The 24,747-nt window shown below is 36.1% G+C and overlaps 1 protein-coding gene across 2 annotated transcripts in view; it reads right to left on the bottom strand.

The window, feature by feature from the left end:
• CUL4A (cullin 4A) overlaps positions 1-24,747 on the bottom strand; it is a 75,920-nt gene that overhangs the window by 6,449 nt on the left and 44,724 nt on the right. For both annotated transcript variants that reach the window (XM_043991762.1, XM_043991763.1), the window contains exons 9-18: positions 23,512-23,579; positions 18,455-18,573; positions 14,860-15,052; positions 9,953-10,057; positions 9,535-9,645; positions 9,340-9,425; positions 9,118-9,225; positions 6,700-6,813; positions 5,296-5,401; positions 1,647-1,819 (exon numbers count right to left, since the gene is read on the bottom strand). In XM_043991762.1, the coding sequence (XP_043847697.1) occupies positions 1,647-1,819; positions 5,296-5,401; positions 6,700-6,813; positions 9,118-9,225; positions 9,340-9,425; positions 9,535-9,645; positions 9,953-10,057; positions 14,860-15,052; positions 18,455-18,573; positions 23,512-23,579 (1,183 nt within the window). The remainder of the gene's footprint in view (positions 1-1,646; positions 1,820-5,295; positions 5,402-6,699; positions 6,814-9,117; positions 9,226-9,339; positions 9,426-9,534; positions 9,646-9,952; positions 10,058-14,859; positions 15,053-18,454; positions 18,574-23,511; positions 23,580-24,747) is intronic.

Here is a 24,747-nt window from a genome sequence, read left to right as displayed (position 1 = left end):
GTCCCAATTGGTCTGGGTGTCTGAACCAAGGAGGCTCTGGGGAGGAAACTAGAGTTAGAGGACACTGACAGGGCTAAGCTCAGAAACAGGAAATCCTACAACTGAGATAGAGTCACAGTCTCTAAGGTCCTAAGGAATGGAGGAGACTTTGAGGCCTCAAATTTTGGACCGTGTGTGTGTGTGTGTGTGTGTGTGTGTGTGTGTGTGTGTGTGTGTGTGTGTGTGTGTGTGTGTGGTATGTGTGTGTGTGTATGTATGTGTGTGTTTGAACAGTTAGTTGCTAAAGGAGTGAGGAGTAAACCAATTTCTGTCTGTTTATTCTGGCTTAGGGGCCAAAGGGGAAAGCCTCAGAGCCCTCAGTTCCAGGCTTAAAATGTAGGAGATTGGGGGCAGCTAGGTGGTACAGTGGATAGAGCACCGGCCCTGGAGTCAGGAGTACCTGAGTTCAAATCCAGCCTCAGACACTTAACACTTACTAGCTGTGTGACCTTGGGCAAGTCACTTAACCCCAATTGCCTCACTAAAAAAAAAAAAAAATGTAGGAGATTGGGGTCTTTATCATGGAGCTGTCATTAAGCTTGTGGTAGGATATCAACATAGCAGAAGAACATGGACCTGTTCATCATCTGCTTAGAATCTTCAGAGCTTAGAGAATGAATAAAGTTTATAAAGGAGCAACCTACAGCAAACCAGCTAGACCAATTCAATTTGAACAAAGGCTGCCACACTGAGTATCATTTCCAGCAGGTACTCTAGCATCCTGCTAGGCCCCTGGAGGTTAAGTGGGGTGGTAGTGGACACGTGAACATGGCTGAGCTGTGAGAAAGATGGGGGTCTAGCTCATACTTTTCAGTGGTGCAGTATATATATTGTTTCCAATTTATTCCTAATATAAACAGTAATGTTAGGAACATCTTAGCAAACATATTAAAATCTCCCTTTGTGGTTTATTTCCTTGGGTTTTATTCCCCAAACTAGAATTATAAGGTTAGTCAGTATGGACAAACTTTGCACTTTTTTTTTTTGGTGAGGCAGTTGGGGTTAAGTGACTTGCCCAGAGTCACACAGCTAGTAAGTGTTAATTAAGTGTCTGAGGTCAGATTTGAACTCAGGTCCTCCTGAATCCAAGGCTGGTGCCTTATCCACTGCGCCACCTAGCTGCCCCCAGCTTTGTACTTTTTACACATTGCTACCCTGACTTCTACAAAGCCGTACTAATTTATAGTGGCAACAGACATACAAATGTTCACTTACTTTTGCCACATCTCTTGCTGTTAGCAGGCTTCATCCAAACAGAGTTTTCATTAATAGTTACATAATGGTGACAAAATTATTAGTGGGGCTGTATATATTTGTATTTGATAATGTACTACTGATTATCTCCTTATGTATGAGCTGTTCATCTTCAACAATGTGAATTCCACTATTGATTATGTTTCTATCAGTTTCTTAGAAATTTTGGATAGTAAGATTCTATCAGTTATAATGAACATGAAAAAAATTGAATGCAGTCATAATATAGTATACTTTGGCAAATACTTTTTACCTGTACTAAGACAAGGAAATCTGATCATAAAATAAATGAACTGATTCCTTAATAAGTACATGATAAGGACATAAAGATAAATACAGAATTTAATACATACAGTTTCTTTCATCTGGATTTGATTTATCTTTATTCTAAACAATTTGTGCTTGAAATCTCCATTAAAGATGAATTTGTCTCCATCATCTACATCCTTGCCTTTTGGACTTTTAATCAGTACTCGTGCTTTACCACAAGCCAAAGACTGTAAGGTTCTTCGCAATTCACTATCCTCTGTATACAGGAAAAAAGGTAGTTAAAATGTGACATTTAATTGAATAATGCGTTTAAACTACTTAATGTTGTCATTCTGATAATACTGTTTAAAAAATCATCATTTGATATTTAAGAGCAGAGCAGGGACCCATTTTACATATCAATCAATCAACAAGTTTTACTACATACCTCCTACTATATGCCAAGCACTATAAGGTGTTGTGTGAACAGTGTTAGAGAGAGGGACCCATAAAGAGGAGGGGAGGAGGAGGAGTTACATTCTAGGCATGGGAGGCAGACACTGAAAAGGTATGGGAGCAGGAGATGGAGTGTGCCATGTGTAAGGAACAAAGAGAGAGAAGGACAGTTTGGCTAGATCACAGAGTACAGGAAGGGACATAGGTATAATGAAGTTAGAAAAAGGGTGGGGCCAAGTTATTAATGGTTTTCATGTCTTTTATTTTATTTGTTTTGTTTGTTTATTTTTTAGTGAGGCAATTGGGGTTAAGTGACTTGCCCAGGGTCACACAGCTAGTAAGTATTAAGTGTCTGAGGCTGGATTTGAACTCAGGTACTTCTGACTCCAGGGCTGGTGCTCTATTCACTGCGCCACCTAGCTGCCCCTATTAATGGTTTTAAAAGTCATACAGAGGAATTTTTCTTCTATCTAGAGGAAAAAGGGTGTCACTGGAGTTTACTGAGTAGGGGAGGGATAGTCAGATACATGTTGCAGGAAAACCAGTTCAGCAGCTGTAAAACTTGAAGCAGGGCTACTTATTAGAAGCCCCATACAATGCTCTAAATGAGAGTGAATACAAGCCTATACCAGGTTGGTAGCTGTGTGAAAAGAGGGTGTTTCAGCCACCCACATGTCATGTGAAAGAATAGATAGGGATAAATGCCCTGATTTGGAAACCGAATCATTATGTGGGGTGAGGGAGGAGTAGGGAGTAACTTGAAGGTCATTAACCTGCAAGACTGAGGATGTGGGTGGCAAAGAGTAACTGTACTTTGGACATGTAAGTTTGAGATATCTTCAGGACAGTCAGTTTGAAATGTCAATTAGGCAGCTGGTCATGTGGAACTGAAGCTCCCGGGAAGACCAGGGCTACACATATAAATCTGTGATTCTTCTTTAACAGAGATTGAAATAATCATACCCATTTTAAAGATGAGGAAAATGATGCTGAGGGAGATTAAGTGACTTGCCCAGGGTCACATAGCTAGAGTCTTGGGGAACATTCAGTTAAAGAGTTCTGTTAGAAATGATGGTCTGCTAAGGGAGACTGAGAAGGTAGTAAGACTGGTAGGAGGTGAACTAGGAGTAATGAAACCCTCTATTACTACATCCGGGAGGAGAGAGTAGTCAATAATGTCACATGCAGGAGAGGTCAAGGATGAGAAGTAAGAAAAGACCATCAGATTTGGCAATTAAGAAACTTTAAGAGCAGTTTCAACTGAGGGATTAGAGAAGCCAGGGTACAAAGAAATGAAGAGCAAGTGAAAGGAAGTAGAAGCTGGGTTGACACAGGTTTTTCTGGAGAGGGAGAGGTTCAAAGACTGAGAAAATTCTAGGGTCTAGTGAAAGTTTTTACCCCCATGACAACACAGCACTAAGATGCCCACACACAGACATTTAATATGGCAACTCAACACTGTTCTTGCCGGTGTGCCCTTCTCAAGTTTCTTCTGCTCTTTTCTGTGTGTTTACCTTTTCTTGGCTTCACTATCCCTACTTTTCCACTTTCCCCAACAAACTGCATCAACAAATAAAAAATTGTAACAATTATACTCAAACAAATTTTTGTTGAACTGCTTATCTGAAATTCTCCATTTTATTCTGCATCTACAGTCTATTACTTTTCCACCAAGCAGTAGAAAGCACATTTCATCACTGAACTTCTGGAATCATGTCTGGTCACTATACCAATCATCAGAGTTCTTAAGTCTATCAATATTTGTATCCCTTACACTTCCTCTGCCATCTTCTTTTCCTTTTGCCTTCAATCTTTCCCAACATCAAGGTCTTTTCCAATGAGTCCTGTCTTCTCATAATGTAGCCAAAGAATTTAAACCTTAGTACTTGACCTTCCAGTGAACAGTCTGAATTAATCTCTTCAAGTATTGACTGATTTGATCACCTTTTTGTCTAAAGGACTCTTTTTTTTTTGGGGGGGGGGGGCAATGGGGGTTACGCGACTTAGCCCAGGGTCACACAGCTATTAAGTGTCAAGTGTCTGAGGCTGGATTTGAACTCAGGTCCTCCTGAATCCAGGGCCAGTGCTTTATCCACTGTGCCACCTAGCTGCCCCTAAGGGACTCCAGTACTACAATTTGAATTAAAATGTATTAAACGTGTTGATTCTGTAATGTTCAGCTTTCCTTATAGTACAATTCTCACAGCCATACATTGCAACTAGAAAAGCCATAGCTTTGACCTTTGTTGGCAAGGTGATGACTCTGCTTTTTAATATGCTGTCTAGATCTGCCACAGCTTTTTTTCCAAAGACCAAACCTCTTAATTGTTCTCTTGGTTTTACTCAATTAACTATTATGTCTGGGGGAGATTTTTTTAATAGTGAAGGAGACTTAGACTTGTCTGAATGGTGATAACCAAGTTTAAAGATTACAAAGAGAGAGAAGGGATGAATGAAGGAAGAAATCTGCTAGAGAAGATAGAGAATCAAGGATACAGCTAGAAAGGTTAGCTCTGGCAAGAAGGAGGGCCACCTCATTATCAGAAACAGGGAAAGGAGAGAGTGGGGGATGATGTTTAGGTTTTGAGACTAAGATGGAGAGCTCATTTCAAAAAATCTTAATAAAAGAGCTTGGAACAGCTTTGGTAGAAAGCAAAAAAAATATACTAACTAGGGTTATGAAACTATTGTCTCCTGGTACAGAAGTTAAATAACAATTCATTGTGTACCTAATAAGCTTCATTCTGATGCATTTGAATAGGAGTAAAGAAAAAGAGATGATGGAAGCAATCCAGGTTGACATTTAGCAAGAGTTAAGCAACAATAGGACAAGTGAGTATAGAAGAGTACAGAACAGTATGATGGTGAATTGGTTAACTATATGGTCAAGATTAGGAAGGGAGGAAATAGAAGTCACAGAAAAGCAGTACTGATTCAGAAGGTGGAGGGATAGGGAAGAGATGGAATATCAGGAGGTTATATATTGTCAGAGAGAAGATTCTGATCAAAAAAGTGGGTAATGATAAGAGCTAGGGTGTGACTATTCCTGAGCAGCTGACATAGAATGTAATGGTACTTGAGGAAATGGAAGAGTTGGGAGGTTAGAGAGTTTGAGGTAGTATCACCATGAAAGATCAAGACAGGAGTTTGGGGAGGAGAGACAGTGAAATAGGTACTAAATTCCTCAAGAAAGTAGGGTAGAATGATACACCATCTAGAACAGCATCATCAGAAGCAAATAAGTGCTTTGAAGATATTATCAGGATACTGTGAATATACAAAAGTTGTTTTCCCTACCTACACCAGTAGCCATTTTTATTTCTTCAAAACTGAATTCATCTCCTTCATTAAACATGAGGAGCACTAATGTCTGGAAGAGTGACACCTGAAACTCCTTCTTTCCCTAAGGGAAAAAAAATTAATTAATATTTGTTTCAGAAACAATACACACACACACTCCCATGCTAATTCCCAGTCCTTGTCCTACTGAGTTCCTTTTAAAGTCAATGGGCATTTTCTTTGAAAGATAACCAATATAAGAGGAATAAAAGACAAAATGAATGACAGAAAAGAGGAGGGGGGGGCTTAGTGGCTAGATAGTTCAGAGTTAAGACCTGGGTTTAAGTAACCTAACTCCACAGTGTCTAAAAATCCCTAGACCCTTTAATATTTCTAAAACCCTGCTATAAATTAGAGGCTGTCTGCAGTGGTAAGAAGAAATTTCTTACTAGGAGCTCCAACGAAATCCCAGGTTTCATTTAAAAAAAAAAAAGGTGGGGGTGGGGTAGGGAGAGAAGGAAGAACCAAAATTACAAAGGAAGAAAAAGAATGACCTGCATTTTTGTTAAATATTCTCATTTAGGCTACAAATTAGCTGGCTGCCATCTGTATAGGTGGAAGGAATTCCCACATCAATGGAACCAAAGGTCCTTGATTACTAACTTCTTTAATATTTTTGCAAAGGCTGCTACTGAATGGTATGAGACTCTTTAAGCCCAGGTTCCCTGTATAAGTTCGATGTACACCACCAAATAAAAGCTCAGTTTGGCTCCATTCATTTGCTTCAACTTTTTTTTTCTACTAAGAAAAAAATCTCTCTCAGAGATTAGTCAATTTTGGGGGGGAGATGGTTCTTTACCAAATAAAACAGGTAAGATCATCTGAGACAGTTTTGATTCAAAATTACTTCATCATGCCTATTTACAGAGGAAATGAATTTGTCAAAAACAATGTACCAGAAGCATACTGCAAAACAGAAAATAAAGAAATTACAGGGCACATGCACACAAAAGCATCTCTTTAAAAATCCTGAGGAACATTCTAGTTATATAATACCTTAGAAACACAACATAAGTTTAAATTTTAATTGCAAGTATTATATTACAGCACCAAGTTTTAATTTATTAGAAACCAATTTATTTTTAAAGACAAGGTATTTGTATTGTTTATTCCTTTTTTGGTTACTTCCTTAATTGATAAAGTTACCTAAGGTAAAGAACATAGCCTACTGTATAGAACTAAGTGTTACTACCAATGATTTCCTTTTCTTAAGTTCCAGAGTAAAATCACTACCTTTTTTCATACTGTTATTTTCATTATGGGAGTTGGGGGGAGAGGGAGGGCAGGGAAAGAACCGTATTTGTTTAAAGTGTTTTAAAAATCCTGATAAAATGATTATGCTTATGAAACAAATTAACATACTTCTTTGAATTCTGCTTTCAAAACAGCATGTCCCAAAGTAGTTTGCCATTGAAGTTTTCGACCACTGTGTTTCCCAAGATAAAATGTCTTAAATACTTCTTGAAGTTTAACCATCTGTTAATATAAAGGGGAAAAGTTTCCTTATGCAAAATTCTATTTACCTAAAAACCAGAATACTGTATTAGACAAAAATCTATTAAATTCTTCATAGTCTAGATTTAAATGAAAAAACCAAATGCCTCAGAGTTACTTAAAAAAGAATAATTCAGAGTAGTAGTAGTAGTCCTCTTCACATAGCTTTTATGAAAATTATTTTTTAAGTTAGATGAAAGAAAATTTTTTCTTTCCTGTTTGATGGTGTTGTTGTTAGAAGTGTTATTGGCTATTTATGCGACCATTTCTGAAAATTACAATGCATGGTTCACATTTTCTTTTTAAGTCATAAAAGTATCTTATTATTTTCCAATTACATGTAAAGGTAGTTTTCAACATTTGTTTTCATAAGATTTTTAGTTCCAAATTTTTCTCCCTCTCTCTCTTCCCTCCCCCCTCTGCAAGACAGAAAGCAATCTGATATAGGTTATATATGTACAATCACATTGAACATATTTCTGCATTAGTTGTGAAAGAATCAGAACAAAAGGGAAAAACCTTAAAAAACAAAAACAAAAGTAGAAATGGTATGGTTCAATCTGCATTCAGAATCCACAGTTCTTTTTTTTGGATGTGGAGAACATTTTCCATCATGAGTTCTTTGAAACTGTCTTGGATCATCACACAGTGTTGCTGTTACTGTGTACAATGTTCTCCTGGTTCTGCTCACTTCACTCAGCATCAGTCCACTTAAGTCTTCTCAGGTTTTTCTGAAACCTGCCTGCTCATCATTTCTTACAGCATAATAGTATTCCATTCACAGTCATTTTCTAAATGGAAAATTATATGCTACAAAAAATAGATAACCAAGGGATGAATCTATTTAAACTTATTTAAACAAACTTTTGCTAGAATCCTTGCTATGTGGTAAATGATGCAAAAATCAAGAGGTTCTGTTACCCTAAATAATAGCTAATACCCCTCAGTAAATGTACAAAAGATATTCTAAGAGTCTATTCAAAGTGAACTTAGAAACAGCTCGATGCTTTAGAATACTTATAACTTCCCAACATCCTCTGGATTTAAGTTTAAATGTTTAATAATAATGATCATCAATTACCCTGAATTATCCATATCTGACCCCCATCATGATTAAAGATGAAGTGTCCAATTAATAATTATTTCTGCTGGTCTTTGACCCTAATTTGTTTAAATAAGGTATACAGACTGCCTGGTTTGGTCAGGAAGACTCATCATCTTGAGTTGAAATCTAGCCTCAGACACTTCCTACCTGTGTGACCCTGAGCAAATCACCTTCTGCCTGTTTGCCTCAGTTTCCTCATCTGTAAAATGAGCTGTAGAAGGAAATGGCAAACCGCTCCAGTATCTTTGCCAAGAAAACCCCAAATGGAGTCACAGAGTCAGACATGACTGAAATGACTGAACAACAAAACCATTTGTTCAGTATTTATTCAGTTTGTAGGTTTTGACTATAAATGTCTTAAATTAAAGCTCTCAGAAATAGCAGTAGTCATACTTGTTTAAGGCAACTTTGTATAGTGGCCAGATTTACATGCAGATTATTGTGTACATAAATTTCTAAAATAATAAAAAACAATAGTTAGCATTTATATGGTATATTAAGATTTGAAAAGTACTTTCTAAATACTATCTTATTTTATCTTCACAACAACTTTGGGAACAACTATTATCATTTTAAAGATACGGAATTTGATGAGGCAATTAGGTGGCGCGGTGGATAAAACACTGGCCCTGGATTCAGGAGGACCCGAGTTCAAATTCGGCCTCAGACACTTGACACTAGCTGCGTGACCCTGGGCAAGTCACTTAACCCTCATTGCACTGCAAACACAAAAACTTATCTGTTTTTTTTTTTTTTAATCTGGCACAGAAGGTGCCAGGTGCCCAGGATCATGTAGATAGTGTCTGAGGCAAGATCTGAATTTATATCTTCTAGACTCCTAGTTCAACATTCTATTCACTGCATTATCTACGATGATGACAACCTTCAGGTTAAGAGAAAGCCACATAGTGATAAACCATGAAGAAAAGGAAATTGGTGGAAAGAGAAAGCAATTATTTCCAAATTGCCCAAGATAATTTTTGGACAATATTACAACTAAAAGCTTGTTTGTATAGGCACATAATATATTGTGAATGAATTATCAATACAATAGTATTGATATAACAGTGTAAGTCTGGATAGAGGATTTTATGTTGAGGTGGTAGCTCTTTGACATACTGGGCTTCCAAGAAACTATCAACAGATGTCCTATAAATAATACTTATTTTTAGAGCACTTACCTCTGGAGTTAAATGCACTTCCATGGGTGTGTATGTTGGCCAGTATCCCATAGTAAGTATATTTACTGTCAGGTCTATATTACCTGGGTCACTTTGATTCTGCATGTACTAAAAACGAATACAGATGTTCAATATTTAAAAAATAATGATTTTCCCATAACTCAAACATGGACAATACATTTTAAAAATCATTTGCCCATCTACTTAGTCAACATAATGTACCTGTTTAAACTGAATCATAATGTCTTTGGAGAGTTCCATGTCCTTGAACATCCCCTCCAACTTGCTGGTGAAAGCAGCACCACATTCTGTCCCACAAGGAAAAGGATTGTAAGAATAAGAAAAGAAGTAAAATTAGTCACTGTGAAGAATCTCTAAGAATAAGAGAAAGAATATCTCATTTTTGCAATTGCTCACCATGTTTTAGTTTTGACAACATAGACTTTTCAGCATCAACAGAAGCACTTTTTCCAACAAGGAGTCTTTTTGCCAAATCTTTCTTATAAAATGCCTCAAAAACATCTTTACCTATTTATAGGTCAAAATAAGGATAAAATTACAGCATGAGTTATAAAGAGAAATTAATATTCAAAGCTATTTTTCGATCAGAAGATCCCTATATTTATTTAGGAATAAACCCAACTTTTTATTTACTATGAGTCTCAAAATCAAAGACTATGTTTCCTTCCCCAATTTCTGACTTTCACATGGTTGACCTTGTTAGCTCAATAATATAATATAAATAAAGATCAGGCCCAAATATAGAGATTTTAATCTATACAATACTAGTAACATTTCTGAAGATACGACTTTGTCCAATGTAATTATTTCTTACCATGAATAAATCTGAATATTATCATGATTTTGTCAAGAATTCGTTCTAGTTCTTCGTCCGTTGCTTCTTTATTACCAGCTCTTAGCTTGGAATCAACATGTTTTGCTAAAAGATAAGGATAATTGACAACTATTTTTACATATGCATTTAAAATATAGAATTTAAAATCAGAAAAACATAATTAGATCAAGGATCATTCTGAAACAGTTTTGTGGTTTAGATCTGTGATTTCATTGGTATGGGGAACTCCCTGTACCAATGAACCCAACTCTCCAGCAACTAAGAGTTTGAGATAAGATTTAAACTATGTTTTCCTGAGTCCAAGATCAGCTCTCTATATATTACATTGACCAAGCAATATTAATGTACTATGAAATGGAAAGTATTTTCATATTTTCTAACACTTTTTTACTTGGTGGTTATTAGTAAATATTTTCAAAGAGAAGTTTGAATAATGTGGGCTACATAAGTAATCATGCACTGGTATGGCACGATATATTGGGGTTTTTTTGGTGAGGCAATTGGGGTTAAGTGACTTGCCCAGGGTCACACAGCTAGTAAGTGTTAAGTGTCTGAGGCCAGATTTGAACTCAGGTACTCTGGACTCCAGGGCTGGTGCTCTATCCACTGCACCACCTAGCTGCCCCGATATATTGTTAATGACACTGAAATGTTGAATTTTCAAATTATATTTTCTCTAATTTATGACTTCTTCTCCCTACCAGGAAAAAGGGTTTTCTTTGGGTCTTGGGCTAGGGAAATTAAATAGAAACTGCTTGATTTCCTCCATGTGCATGTAAAGACATTACACATAAAAGATCTTTATTCTCAGGATAATGCAAGCTAACTATGGAGACCACTCCTTCATAGAGAGGGACAGAAAGTATAAAACCCAGGGGAATCCTTAGTTACTGAAATTAATGATGGTGGAGTACAAAATAAGTCAAATAATTTTCCTGAGTGATACATAAATTTAAGAAAATACTTTTATGAGCTCTTTGAATGCCCCCTAAATAATGAAACTTCTAGGTAACTCTGAATTATTCATTCTGACATCAGTGGCTAATTCTTTTATAAGCAGTGATTCTAAATTCACTTTATATTTTAAATTATTCTTCCCAACTCAACAAATATTTATTAAATACTTCCAAAGTTTAAGGTATTGTGCTCTCAAAAGTGTGTGATTTTTGGTAATTCTCAAAACAATATGGTCCTGGCTAAGAAATAGAGAGGTGAATCAGTGGACTAGAATAGGTACAAATTATGCTATAGTAATCTAGTATATGACAAACTCAAAGATCCAAGTTTTTGGAACAAAAACTCATTATTTGACAAAAAAAATTGCTGGGAAAACTGAAAAACAGTATGGCAGAAACTAGATATAGACCAACATCTCACCCCAAATATTAAAATAAGGTCAAAATGGGTACATGATTTACACATAAAGGGCGATAGCATAAGCAAACTAGGAGAACAAGGAATAGATTTATGGACAAGGAGGGGGCAGCTAGGTGGCACAGTGGATAAAGCACTGGCCCTGGATTCAGGAGGACCTGAGTTCAAATCTGGCCTCAGATACTTGACACTAGCTGTGTGACCCTGGGCAAGTCACTTAACCCTCACTGCCCTGCAAAAAACAAAAAAAACCAAAACCAAAAAAAAACCCCCAACCAAAACAAACAACAACAAAAAACAAACAAAAAAAGATTTACGCACAGGGAAAGAATTTAGAACCAAGACAGATAATTTTGATTATATAAAATTAAAATGCTTTTGCACAAGCAAAACCAACACAAACAATATAATAAAACAGAAAATTGGGAAATAATTTTTTTTAAAGTATCTCTGATAAAATATACAGAGAACTGAGTCAAATTTATAAAAATACAAGTCATTTACACAATTGATAAAAGGTCAAAGGATACGAACAGGCAATTTTCAGGCAAAGAAACCAAAGCTATCTATAATCCTATGAAAAAATGTTCTAAATCACTCTTTTTTTTTTTTTAGTGAGGCAATTGGGGTTAAGTGACTTGCCCAGGGTCACACAGCTAGTAAGTGTTAAGTGTCTGAGGCCGGATTTGAATTCAGGTACTCCTGACTCCAGGGCCGGTGCTCTATCCGCTGCGCCACCTAGCTGCCCCCTAAATCACTCTTGATCAGAGAAATGCAAATTAAAACAACTCTGAGGTACCACCTGACACCTATCTGATTGGCTAAAATTACAAAAAAGGAAAATAATAAATGTTGGAGAAGCTGTGGAAAAACTGGAACACTAATGCATTGTTGGTGGAGCTGTGAACTGATCCAACCATTCTGGAGAGCAATTTGGAATTATGCCCAAAGGGCTATAAAGCGGTGCATACCCTTTGACCCAGCAATACCACTTTTGGGTCTTTTTCCCAAAGCGATCATGGATAGGGGAGAGGGATCCACATGTACAAAAATATTTATAGCTGCTCTTTATGTGGTGGCAAGGAATTGGAAGTTATGGGGATGCCCATCAGTTGGGGAATGGCTGGACAAGTTGTGGTATATGAATACAATGGAATATTATTGTGCTGTAAGAAACAATGAGCAGGAGGAGTTCAGAGAAACCTGGAGGGTCTTGCGTGGGCTGATGATGAGTGAGATGAGCAGAACCAGAAGAACATTGTACACAGTATCATCAACACTGAGTGTTGATCTACTGTGATGGACTATATTCTTCTCACCAATGCAACGGTACAGAAGAGTTCCAGGGAACTCATGATAGAAGAGGATCTCCAAATCCAGGAAAAAAAAAAAAAAGAACTGTGGAGTATAGATGCTGAATGAACCATACTATTTCTTTTGTCTTTGGTGCTGTTGTTTTTCTGTTCTGAGGTTTTTTGTCATTGTTCTGATTTTTCTCTTATAACATGACTAATGCAGAAATGTGTTTAATGTTATGTATGTGTGTGTGTATGTATATATGTATATATATATATATATATATATATATATATATATATATATATATATATATAAATAAAACCTCTATCAGATTACCTGCTGTCTAGGGGAGGAGGGAGGGAGGGAGAAAAATCTGAAATTGGAAAGCTTGTATAAACAAAAGTTGAGAACTATCTTTACATGTAACAGGAAAAAAAAATACTTTATTACAAATTTTAAAAAAATGTTCTAAATCACTCCTGATCAGAGAAATGCAAATTAAAACAGCTCTGAGGTACCACCTCATACCTATCAGAATGGCTAATATAACAACAAAAAAAAAAGAAAATGTTGGATGTTGGAGGGGATGTGGGAAAACTGGGATGCTAATCCATTATTGGTGGAGTATGAACTGATCCAACCATTCTGGAGAGCAATTCAGAAATATACCCAAAGGGCTACAGAACTGTGCATACCCTTTGATTCAGCAATACTACTGCTAGGTTTATATCCTAAAGACATCCCAAAAAAGAGAAAAAGACCTATATGTACAAAAATATTTCTAGCAGCTCATATTGGGGTGGCCAAGAACTGGAAATCAAAGGGATGCCCATCAATTGGGGAATGGATAAACAAACTATGGTATATGATTGTAATGGAGTATTATTGTGTTATAAGAAATGACAAGCAGGATGATTTCAGAAAGGCCTGGAAAGACTTATATGAACTGATGTATAGGGAAGAGAGCAGAACCAGGAGAATATTATGCACAGAGACAGCAATATTGTTAGATGAACTTTGAATGACTTATTCTCAACAATACAATGATCCAAGATAATCCAAAAGGACTAATGGCGAAGCATACTAATCCCTTTCAAAGAAAGCACTGATATTGATTGGACACAGACTGAAGCATGCTATTTTTCACTTTCATTGTTTTATTTTTCTAATATAAAATGACTAATATGGTAATGTTTTATGTAACTGCACATGCATAATTTATATTTGATTGCTCACTTGCCTCTGGGAGGGGAAAAGGGAGTGAGAGATGGAATTTGGAACACAAAATTTAAAATAAAAATGTTTATTTTTAAAAAATAGTATGTGCTTTTTTTTTATTTAGTAAGAGTGTGATTCTCTTTAATAAGTAGAGCTGTACTAGTTTTAAAAAAATGTTAGCTCTCCTTCCTTCTGGTATAAGAGGCCAAGGGTACATTTAATAGCATCTAGTGGATAATCTTGTTAGCTTGTGCAATCTCATCTAATTTAAGCCCTCTGCAGACTGTATGATACAGAAATGGTAAAGAGAATGTGTCCCTTAAAACAGAGATGGTATATGACATTATACACTGACTCTCACAGTTGTACTCATATCTAAAGTCTAGGTAATGACATATAGCATGCCATCTCAAATTACCTAATAAAAGTTTCCTCCAAGGGGCAGCTAGGTGGCGCAGTGGATAGAGCACTGGCCCTGGAGTCAGGAGTACCTGAGTTCAAATCCGGCCTCAGACACTTAACACTTACTAGCTGTGTGACCCTGGGCAAGTCACTTAACCCCAACTGCCTCACTAAAAACAAAAAAACAGGTTTCCTCCAGTTGGTTAGGATTATATACATTCTGGCACATTCAGTCTTCATAAACGGCGGCTCTGAAGTTATTACAACTTATACAAATTAAGAAATATTTTGTGTCCAAGTTAGTCTTAAATGGGCAATAGTCATTCATCAATCCATTGAAAAGTTCTACTTTTGGAAGCCAAACTCACATTTCTTAGTGGAATATCTTTTCTCATATGATTAGTGAGTTACTTCACTACTTCACAATGGCTTTCTTTGAAAACCCAAGTCTTAATGAAAGACAATTTTATTTCTAGAATAAATCTCATACACATTTTATATTCATGTTTCAACTAATTTTTCTTTTGCCTGAGTATTCCTTTATTTTTTCTAAAATATTTAAAAGATGCTTTATAGAAATGCGTTTTTCTTACCTATTAGTTCTGCTGGCTTATTTGGTCTCTTGTTGATAAATGTTTCAAAGGATTCTTTCATCAAGTTAATGAATTTTTCATTTTTCTGAAAGCATATTTCTATGATGTGGTCCACTTTATCCTTAAAGTCTAATAGTTCTTGCACCATATCTTTGTCCTTTTCAGGATTAACTACGATTGTTGTTCCAAAAGTCTGTGAAAACAAATGAATACCAAATCACATATCTCAAATTATTTTCTTATGCTTTTATCAAATATACAATTTAAGACAGAGAAGGCTTAGAAATTAATTTTTAGTAACATTAAGTTAATTTTGTATTAAAATGCTGAAAAATTCTATAATCTGTTAACATTCATTAAAATAAATTTAAACAAAAAAGAAAAAAGACATACCAAACTAAACCATTCTTATATAGTCATGAAAATAAGGCCAAGTTTATGGTTCAATTTCTTGGGAAACTTTCACATTATTAAAGTTAACTATCTTGACAAATGTTTCTGAACAGGTTTCTTCTTTTGATAATTATTAGTCAGCTGGGGGTGGTAACAACATTATGCTGTCTTGGCTGGGGAAATTGAGACTGGAAGCTCTTAGTCACAACAAAGACTGGGTGTCTACACTGAGCCCAGACACAATATGTTGAGCCCCTGGGAGAGGATACTACTAGGATGCCAAATGAATAAACTGGACCAGGTTGGAAACAGGTCAAAACTGAGAATGGGCCTGTGATTGGTCACTATTTCCAGACTAGAAGAGGGAGGCAGAGAAAACTATTCTTATTTTTTAACTGTCTGGCAATTGAGGAAAGGCTTTTAATCTTACTATGTGTTAATTCACTGGAATTTTGTATATAAGACCTCTTTCATAGTTATTTACTGCAAAGATCACCCCCTCCCCTAATATCTAGTCTTTCTTTTGATTCTAGCTGCATTATTATACACTGGTCTTTTTGAAGAAAGGCATAAGAAGACTTTAAGTTTTAGAAGTGGAATTACAAAGTTATATGTCTTAAAAAACAAAATCAGTTTAAAACCACAAAGAATAGTCTTTATATACGACATGAGCATAACCCCTAGTTTTTTTTAAATCATTTTACCTATACAATTACTAATAATTTGCAATGTCATCTTAAGATATAACAGCAATATATGTAAGAAAAGTAAGACTTCAAATCCATCACAAGTGTACATTCATTAACATCAACACTGAAGATTAAGACACGGAACAAAAACTACTGAAAGAGAAGCAAGTTCAGAAGCAAGCATGAATATAGTGTGGTCTCATTTTCAGCTTTTAGTTAGATCTTTAGTCTGCAGAGGAAAAACCAGGGCAGGAATTTCAGACCAAAGAGGAGCCTGCAGTTCTGTCCCTTTGAATCAGCAGAGCTTCCAGTTGGCAGGTCATGACTAAGTCTAACAGCAGTCCACTGCTGCCCAGACTGAAACCTAGGTCAGGAGCTTGCAGGGCCCAGATGTGGAAGGAAGCCATCAGACTTTGCCCTAGATTATACACTTTGGGATTAATGAAAGTTTGCAGGTCTTCAGCCTGAGCTGTCCCTGAGATCCTGGATAGATACAACACTTAACAACCCCTTCAAGAAGCTGCAAGACAAGTCCAGCCCTTGAATCTAGAAGTATGCAGAGCCCAGGCCTAACATCAAGTCCAAAGTCAGAAAGTCAGCTGGATGAATGAGCACACAACAAAAGAACCCCACCATAAAAGTTGTTATGGTGAAAAATAAAATAGCTAAAAGGAAAGTCTCAAAGAAAAACACAGATTGGGCAAAAATTCAACTAGAATTATTGTAGATATAAACCTTGTCCAGGCAACAAACTCCCTGAAAATTAGAATGGATTCTTATGAGAAAACAAGAAATATGAAAACAGTCAAAAGACTGAAAACTCAGAAAACGTAAGGTGTCTCATAGCAAAAACAATATTTAAAAAAATAGATCAAGGAGAAAAACATTTAAAATCACTGGACTACTTACAAGTTTAGATATCCTATTTCAAGAAATTTTAAAAGTAAGCTATGGAGATTTCTTAGAACAAGAGGGCTAAGTAGAAAAAGTAAAGAAAGAACTCACTGGTCACCTCCTGAAAGAAATCCTCAAAAGAAAACTCCCAGGATCATCATAGACAAAATCCAGAGCTACCAGAACACAGGAAAATACTGCAAGTAGTTAGAAAGATCTAAGTCCAGAGGAGCCACAGTCAAGATTTTAGCAGCCACTACTATGGCAAAGGATATAGAGTTATAATCAAGAATACTTACCTGGCAAAACTGAGTTATCCTACTACAGAAAGGAAAAAAAATTTTTTTTTTAAAGTGAGGCAATTGGGGTTAAGTGACTTGCCCAGGGTCACACAGCTAGTAAGTGTTAAGTGTCTGAGGCCAGACTTGAACTCAGGTACTCCTGACTCCAGACCCGGTGCCCTATCCACTGTACCACCTAGCTGCCCCAGGAAAAAACTTTTAATGAAATAGAGAATGATCGAAAATTTATGATGAAAAGATTAGAGCTAAAGAGAAATTTTAAAGTTCAAACACAGGAGTTAAGAGAAACATAAAAAACCAAACACAAATAAACAATCATAAAGGACCAAACAAGGATAAACTGTTACATTCAAATATGGGGAGATGATACACATATCCCTTCTGAACCCTATCATCATCAGGTGTCATAAAAGGAGTCCAGGAAGAAAGTCTAAGAATGGTTCTGTTATATCTTGATGATCTTAAAGATTTGCATAAAGAAATATTTCATTCAACAGGAAAATAGGAGGGAAAGGTGAAAAGGAAGGAGAGGATAGATTAGGGATTCGTTCTAAGCAAAAGGAACTCTAAGGAGGTACAAAAGTGACAAAGAATGGGAACCTAGGGATGTCCATCAACTGCTGATTAAATTATGGAATATAAAAAAAATGATGAAGAAGATGGTTTCAGAGAAACCTGGGAAGACTTGTATGGACTGATGCAGAGTGAAGTGAAAAGAACCAGAAAATTTATACAATGACAACAATTGCAAAGACAAACAACCATGAAAAGCTGAGAGACTCTCCAACACCAAGTCCAACTCCAGAAACCTAAATAATAAACATGCTAGCTAGGAGCAGCTAGGTGGTGCAGGGGATAAAGCACTGGCCCTGGATTCAGGAGGACCCGAGTTAAAAATCTGGCCTCAGACACTTGGCGCTTACTAGCTGTGTGACCCTGGGCAAGTCACTTAACCCTTACTGCCCCGCGAAAAAAGAAAAATGCTAACCACCACCTATCAAAGACTCAGTAAAGAATGAGGCAAATGTGTGTGTGTGTGTGTGTGTGTGTACTTCCTGCCCCACATTTATGCATACGTGTGAATTATGTATACATGTCTTTTGGACACGGTTACTGTAGAAATTTGTTTTGCTTAACTAAATGTTTGTAATAAGGGTTTTGTTTTTCTCAACTGGCTAGGGTGGGGATGCTGATGGGGATGAGGAGAGAAGATACATTATTGATGACTGAAAAATGTATATAATTATAAAAAAAAAAAGTCCTAAATTTCAGTTTAGAATAGTGCCAAGCATTTTCCACAACATTAATCTGAAATACCTTGATGTATTCACTCCAGTGCTGCAGTAGTATCTGTTGCCCTCCTTTTACTCGACTGAACAATTGGTACATCTGTGTGAGATCAGGCACTCTGTTTTCATCAAGCAAGTTATCAAGTCCTAAAATGAAATTAAAAAATAAAATGTAATTTATGGGTATACAAAGTCACACCTGTAAGTCCTGATGCTGGGGAAGCTGAAGTTGGAAGATCTCTTCAGCTCAGAAGTTCTACACTCCATTGGGCTAAATCAATGCAGTAGCCACACTAAATTCAACCCCAATACAGTGAGCTCTCAGGAAAAGACAAACTGTTTGCCTAAGGAAGGGCAAACCTCCTCAGGTTGGAAACAAAGCAGGTCAAAGCTCTAGGGTGACCAGCAGTGGAATCAACCCTGAGTAGCTGTTGGATTTCCAGCCTGGATAAGATGTGAAAACCCAGTTTCCAAAAACAAAATGCATTATTACATATAGTAAGTCTATTTTTAAAAAATTTCTCATTTCTTTTTTTTGGGTGAGGCAATTGGGGTTAAGTGACTTGCCCAGGGTCACACAGTTAGTAAGTGTCAAGTGTCTGAGGCTGGATTTGACCTCAGGTCCTCCTGAATCCAGGGCCGGTGCTCTATCCACTACACCACCTAGCTGCCCCTTTCATTTTTTAAAAAGTGTCTATTTTAATAAAACTGAAATAATATAACATGTTATAGAAAAATGAATTAATTTAAAATATTGAAAATGTATACAATATTTCAACTATTCCCTATGTTATTATGCCAACTAATGCTCAGTTTTCATGTTTGCTCTGGCTGAAAGACAGTTGGTATCTTTGTGATGATGAAAGATAAAATACTACATGTCAATGGGATATCCATTACTTAATCAAGTAAGTAGTATTCCAGAGGTCTGAAGTTTCATAAGGTCTTCCAGTCCTATTCTTTCTTTAATAGATTAGAAAACAGGTGCAGAGACGCTGTGACCTATCCAAGATCATAGACAGCAAGTGGCAAAGCTGGGATTTAACACCTGGGGCCCTTGGGTTGCAAATCAAGTATTGCATTTAACCACCAGATGTTCTTCCTGGTCAAGTCACCAGAAGTATTATTACTATCCTTTGGAAAATATAAACATAACTTTTCTTTATTAAAAAATACAAAAGGAAAAAAATAATAGGGCATAAAAGCAACCAAGGTCAAGGACTGAGAATAGTCTGATAGATTACTAAAATGTCTTCCATGTTCCAAGTGAAAGTAGTGGGATTAACCCTTAGTCCATTTTACTGAATGACACTACTGTGCATTTAAAAGTTAAAAATTAGTTGTCATTCAACAATATAAACTAACCAATAAGGGACCTAGGGAAAAATCTGTTATCAGTATGATAATACTTAGCTTGGAGCTTTTAATACTATCAGCTATAACAAAACTCAGTATAAAAAGGTTCCAACTTCAACCCAGTCCAACTATATTCATTTAAATATCAAACATAATTTATTCCCTTGAAAAGCTGTGGCAGAACTTAAAAAAAGAATTTTATAACTTAGCTGCCAATTATTTGTCTCTTTATAATATGAATTTTTAGAAAAATAAACCAAATGTTTACAATTCTAGAAAATTAAAATTTCACAGATAATTTTAGACCCATTGCTGAGTGCTTCAGACAATTAACTGTAAATATTAAGGAACCTTTCACTTATACCACAATCTCCTCAGCCCCACCAAAAGACTTTGTTGCCTTGGTAATAAAACACATCTCATACTACCAAAAGTTATTCTCAGGCTCTCTGGTATTTTTGGCAATTTAAATACTTTTAAACCAGAAGTTACAGCTCCTGCCTCAACTGCAACTAAATTTATTTTTTTAAATTAATAAAGTATTTTATTTTTTTCCCATTACATGTAAAGATAGTTCTCAACTTTTGTTTATACAAGCTTTCCAATTTCAGATTTTTCTCCCTCCCTCCCCCCTCCCCTAGACAGCAGGCAATCTGACATAGGTTTTATGTATATACACACACACACACACACACACATACACACACACGCAGAGTAACATTAATCATATTTCTGCATTAGTCATATTATAAGAGAAAAATCAGAGCAATGATGAAAAACCTCAAAATAGAAAAAACAACAGCACCAAAAACAAAAGAAATAATATGGTTCATTCAGCATCTATACTTCACAGTTGCTTTTTTTCCTGGATTTGGAGACCCTCTTCTATCATGAGTTCCCTGGAACTCTTCTGTACCATTGCATTGGTGAGAAGAATATAGTCCATCACAGTAGATCAACACTCAATGTTGATGATACTGTGTACAATGTTCTTCTGGTTCTGCTCATCTCACTCATCATCAGCCCACACAAGACCCTCCAGGTTTCTCTGAACTCCTCTTGCTCATCGTTTCTTACAGCACAATAGTATTCCATTACATTCATATACCACAACTTGTCCAGCCATTCCCCAACTGATGGGCATCCCTATAACTTCCAATTCCTTGTCACCACATAAAGAGCAGCTATAAATATTTTTGTACATGTGGGTCCCTTTCCCCTTTTCCATGATTTCTTTGGGAAAAAGACCCAAAAGTGGTATTGCTGGGTCAAAGGGTATGCACCGCTTTATAGCCCTTTGGGCATAATTCCAAATTGCTCTCCAGAATGGCTGGATCAGTTCACAGTTCCACCAACAATGCATTAGTGTTCCAATTTTTCCACAGCTTCTCCAACATTTATTATTTTCCTTTTTTGTAATTTTAGCCAATCAGATAGGTGTCAGGTGGTACCTCAGAGTTGTTTTAATTTGCATCTCTCTAATCATTAGAGATTTAGAGCATTTTTTCATATGGGAATAGATAGCTTTGGTTTCTTCATCAGAAAACTGCCTGTTCATATCCTTTGACCATTTCTCAATTGGGGAATGACTTGGATTCTTATAAATTTGATTGAGTTCCCTATATATTTTAGAGATGAGGCCTTTATCAGAAGTACTGGCCACAAAAATTGTTTCCCAGCTTTCTGCTTCCCTTCTAATTTTGGATGCACTGCTTCTGTTTGTACAAAAAATTTTTAATTTAATGTAATCAAAATCATCCATTTTGCATTTTATAATATACTCTATCTCTTGTTTGGTCATAAACTGTTTTCCTTTCCAAAGATCTGATAGGTAGACTATTCCTCTCTCTCCTAATTTACCTATGGTATCATCTCTTATGTCTAAATTGTGTATCCATTTTGACCTTATTTTAGTATAAGGTATAAGATGTTGGTCTATGCCTAATTTCTGCCATACTATCTTCCAGTTTTCCCAGCAGTTTTTGTCAAATACTGAGTTCCTATCCCAGAAATTGGAGTCTTTGGGTTTATCAAACACGACATTACTAGTGTCATTTACTACCGCATTTCCCGTGCCTAGCCTATTCCATTGATCTACCACTCTATTTCTTAGCCAGTACCAGATAGTTTTGATGACTGCCACTTTATAGTAAAGCTCCAGGTTTGGTACCGCTAACCCACCTTCCTGTGAATTTTTTTTTATTATTTCCCTGGATATTCTTGATTTTTTGTTTTTCCAGATGAATTTTGTTGCTATTTTTTCTAGCTCTATAAAATAATTTTTAGGTAGTTTGATTGGTATGGCATAAATTCATTTTTAATCTAGGCTTTTAAAAAGGATTACATTATTTAGATTAGATATAAAACTTATAATGACATAATTTCCCCTATTAATTCTTTCTTTCAAACATGAGCATCTTGTAAGAAATTTTTTCATTTTTTGTCAATTAATAGTAATTCCATTAAAATTTTTTTTTTGTGAGGTAACTGGGGTTAAGTGACTTGCCCAGGGTCACACAGCTAGTAAGTGTTAAGTGTCTGAGGCCGGATTTGAACTCAGGTCCTCCTGAATACAGGGACGGTACTCTATCCACTGCACCACCTAGCCGCCCGTTTTTAAATGTTTTAAAAGCAAAATTAGTCTTCAGAGACTAGCAGCCATAAAAATACTTACTAAAAAACCCATCAATTAAGTACTTACCTGGGCTGATTTATTTCATTCTTCATATCCAAAATAATTATACAACTTGTAGTTTATGACATGGATAACAAATCCCAATAATCTCTACTTTTTAGTCATTTTATTTCTCTTTGATGGCTCTACTAACTTTTAATTTCTAGTTTTTTCTACACCTTAATTTTGATATAGGTATTATTAGATTCATATCTTTCCATCTTATTTCTATGAAGTAATTAGATTATGGGGCAGCTAGGTGGCACAGTGGATAGAGCACCAGCCCTGGATTCAGGAGGACCTGAGTTCAAATCCAGCCTCAGACCCTTGACACTCACTAACTGTGTGACCCTGGGCAAGTCGCTTAACCCCAATTGCCTCACCAAAAAAAAAGAAAGAAAGAAAGAAGTAATTAGATTACAGTACCAATAACTCTTTATATTCTTTTGCCTGTTAGTCACATTTCAAAGGGGTGATAAAGGCCTTTGAGACTTTTTAGTGTAGAAATTATCTGGTATAAGCTTTAGCAGTAAGTTGTATCATAGCTGTCTTCATTTTCTCCTCAAATTTTAATATCTGAAGTTCTTTTTTGCTCGGGACTTACAATTTTTACCATCTATGATGGAACCACCACCATATTCTAAATTTCAGTGTTTATAAAAAAAAAACAAACATTATGCCTACCTATGTTAATTACAGTGATCTCTTGGATAAAATATAAGCTCCCTGAAAGCAAGAACTGGGTTTTTGTTTGTTTTTGTCTTTGAATGCCAGCACCCATCACGGTGCCTGGCACAAAGGAGGAGGTGAATGAACGCTCAGATTGATTCACAGAACATCAGGATTGGAAGGGACCCAAAGATTTTGTCTTTCATATTACAGTCAAGAAGGTCCTAAGTTTTGTAGTAGTGAGTAGCAGAGCTGAAATCAGAATTAGGATCATGATTTCGCAGATCAGGGTTTCACTTCATTAAGCTGCCTCACTCATGAATGAAATATGCAGAGAATGAAGGATATAACCTAAATAAATTATATTATTATATTGAAAACTTCACCTTTTTGTAGAATTGCTGTTAAATGTTCACCTAAAAGCTGCTTCTCCACACAAGCAATTAGTGGTTTCCTATATAAAGAAAAAAAAAGATACTAAAATTATTACAAGGCTTAAAAGAATTGATACACTTGGCTGTTCCATGTGACAAGTGGAACTTTCTATCTCTGAAGCAGATACAGTAAATGTCTGTTAATTTAAAACCCCCAAAATAAGAAAACTCAAATAACCAGAAAATTTTCAACATATAATGTTGAAAATTGCTTGTTCATAAAGGTTGAAGCACTGGAAGACACTAAAGCCTCCTTTTAATCATTAAAAAAAATTAAAATGCAAAAATATAAAATGTTTTTATAAAAATTCTGTTTTAGTTCTCTGAAATGTAAGTGATCCACATATGGTATAGATAAAAACACTGTTAATCAGCACACACAGCAGAATGGATAGATCTACAAAGGCAGTAACATAAAAATGGGAAAGAAGAGGGAACTCCAGTTTGATTCCTCTGAAGTTTTACCCTCATAATGCTTACAGAAAGAAGAAATTAAAAATCTATGAATAGACTGAGGGTTAAAAGAGGGTGAGAAATAAAAAAATAAAAGAGAAATGAATAGTTTAAGTAAAATAAGAAAACTTGAGCACGTCTGTGGATTAAATAATGCAATAAAATTAAAGAATGGTACACTGGATCAAAAAGACAAAACTAAAGTCCCATGAGAATGAAAGATAAACTGAATTACTGTAGGTAACGCAGTCACATTTGTTGACTGACTAATGAAGTTCTCCTCACTGATGTGAGCTAAGACATTGACAGACAGAAGTTTACATTAATTCTATTTTCTACCTATGCACCAATATATTTAAAGGTAAAAACATTAGGTTTAAAAGAGGCAAAATCAGGCATGGGGGTGCCTACCTGTAATCTCTGCTACCTGGGTGGTTGGGGCTAGCAGAACTCTTGGGCTAGAGAGATCTAAGCTACACTGGGTTATGTTGTTGAAGGGCCCAAACTACATTCAGCATCAAGGTGGAGAGTCCCTGAAAGCAGGGAACCACCAGGTTGCCTAACAAGGGATGAACTAGCTTAGGTCAGAAAATGGAACAAAATTCCAGTGTTGGGCAGTAGTGGGATTAAGCTCATGAGTTAGCTACTGTGTTTCCAACCTGGGTGAAATGGGGAGACCAGTTTTTTTCTTTTCTAAAAGGAATGGGGAAATTATGAGTAAATATGGAACTGAAG

Source organism: Dromiciops gliroides, chromosome 3, assembly GCF_019393635.1.
Source record: "Dromiciops gliroides isolate mDroGli1 chromosome 3, mDroGli1.pri, whole genome shotgun sequence".
Classification (NCBI taxonomy): domain Eukaryota; kingdom Metazoa; phylum Chordata; class Mammalia; order Microbiotheria; family Microbiotheriidae; genus Dromiciops; species Dromiciops gliroides.
The sequence above is the reverse complement of the archived record's forward strand: the minus strand, read 5'-3'. Positions and strand labels throughout refer to the sequence as shown.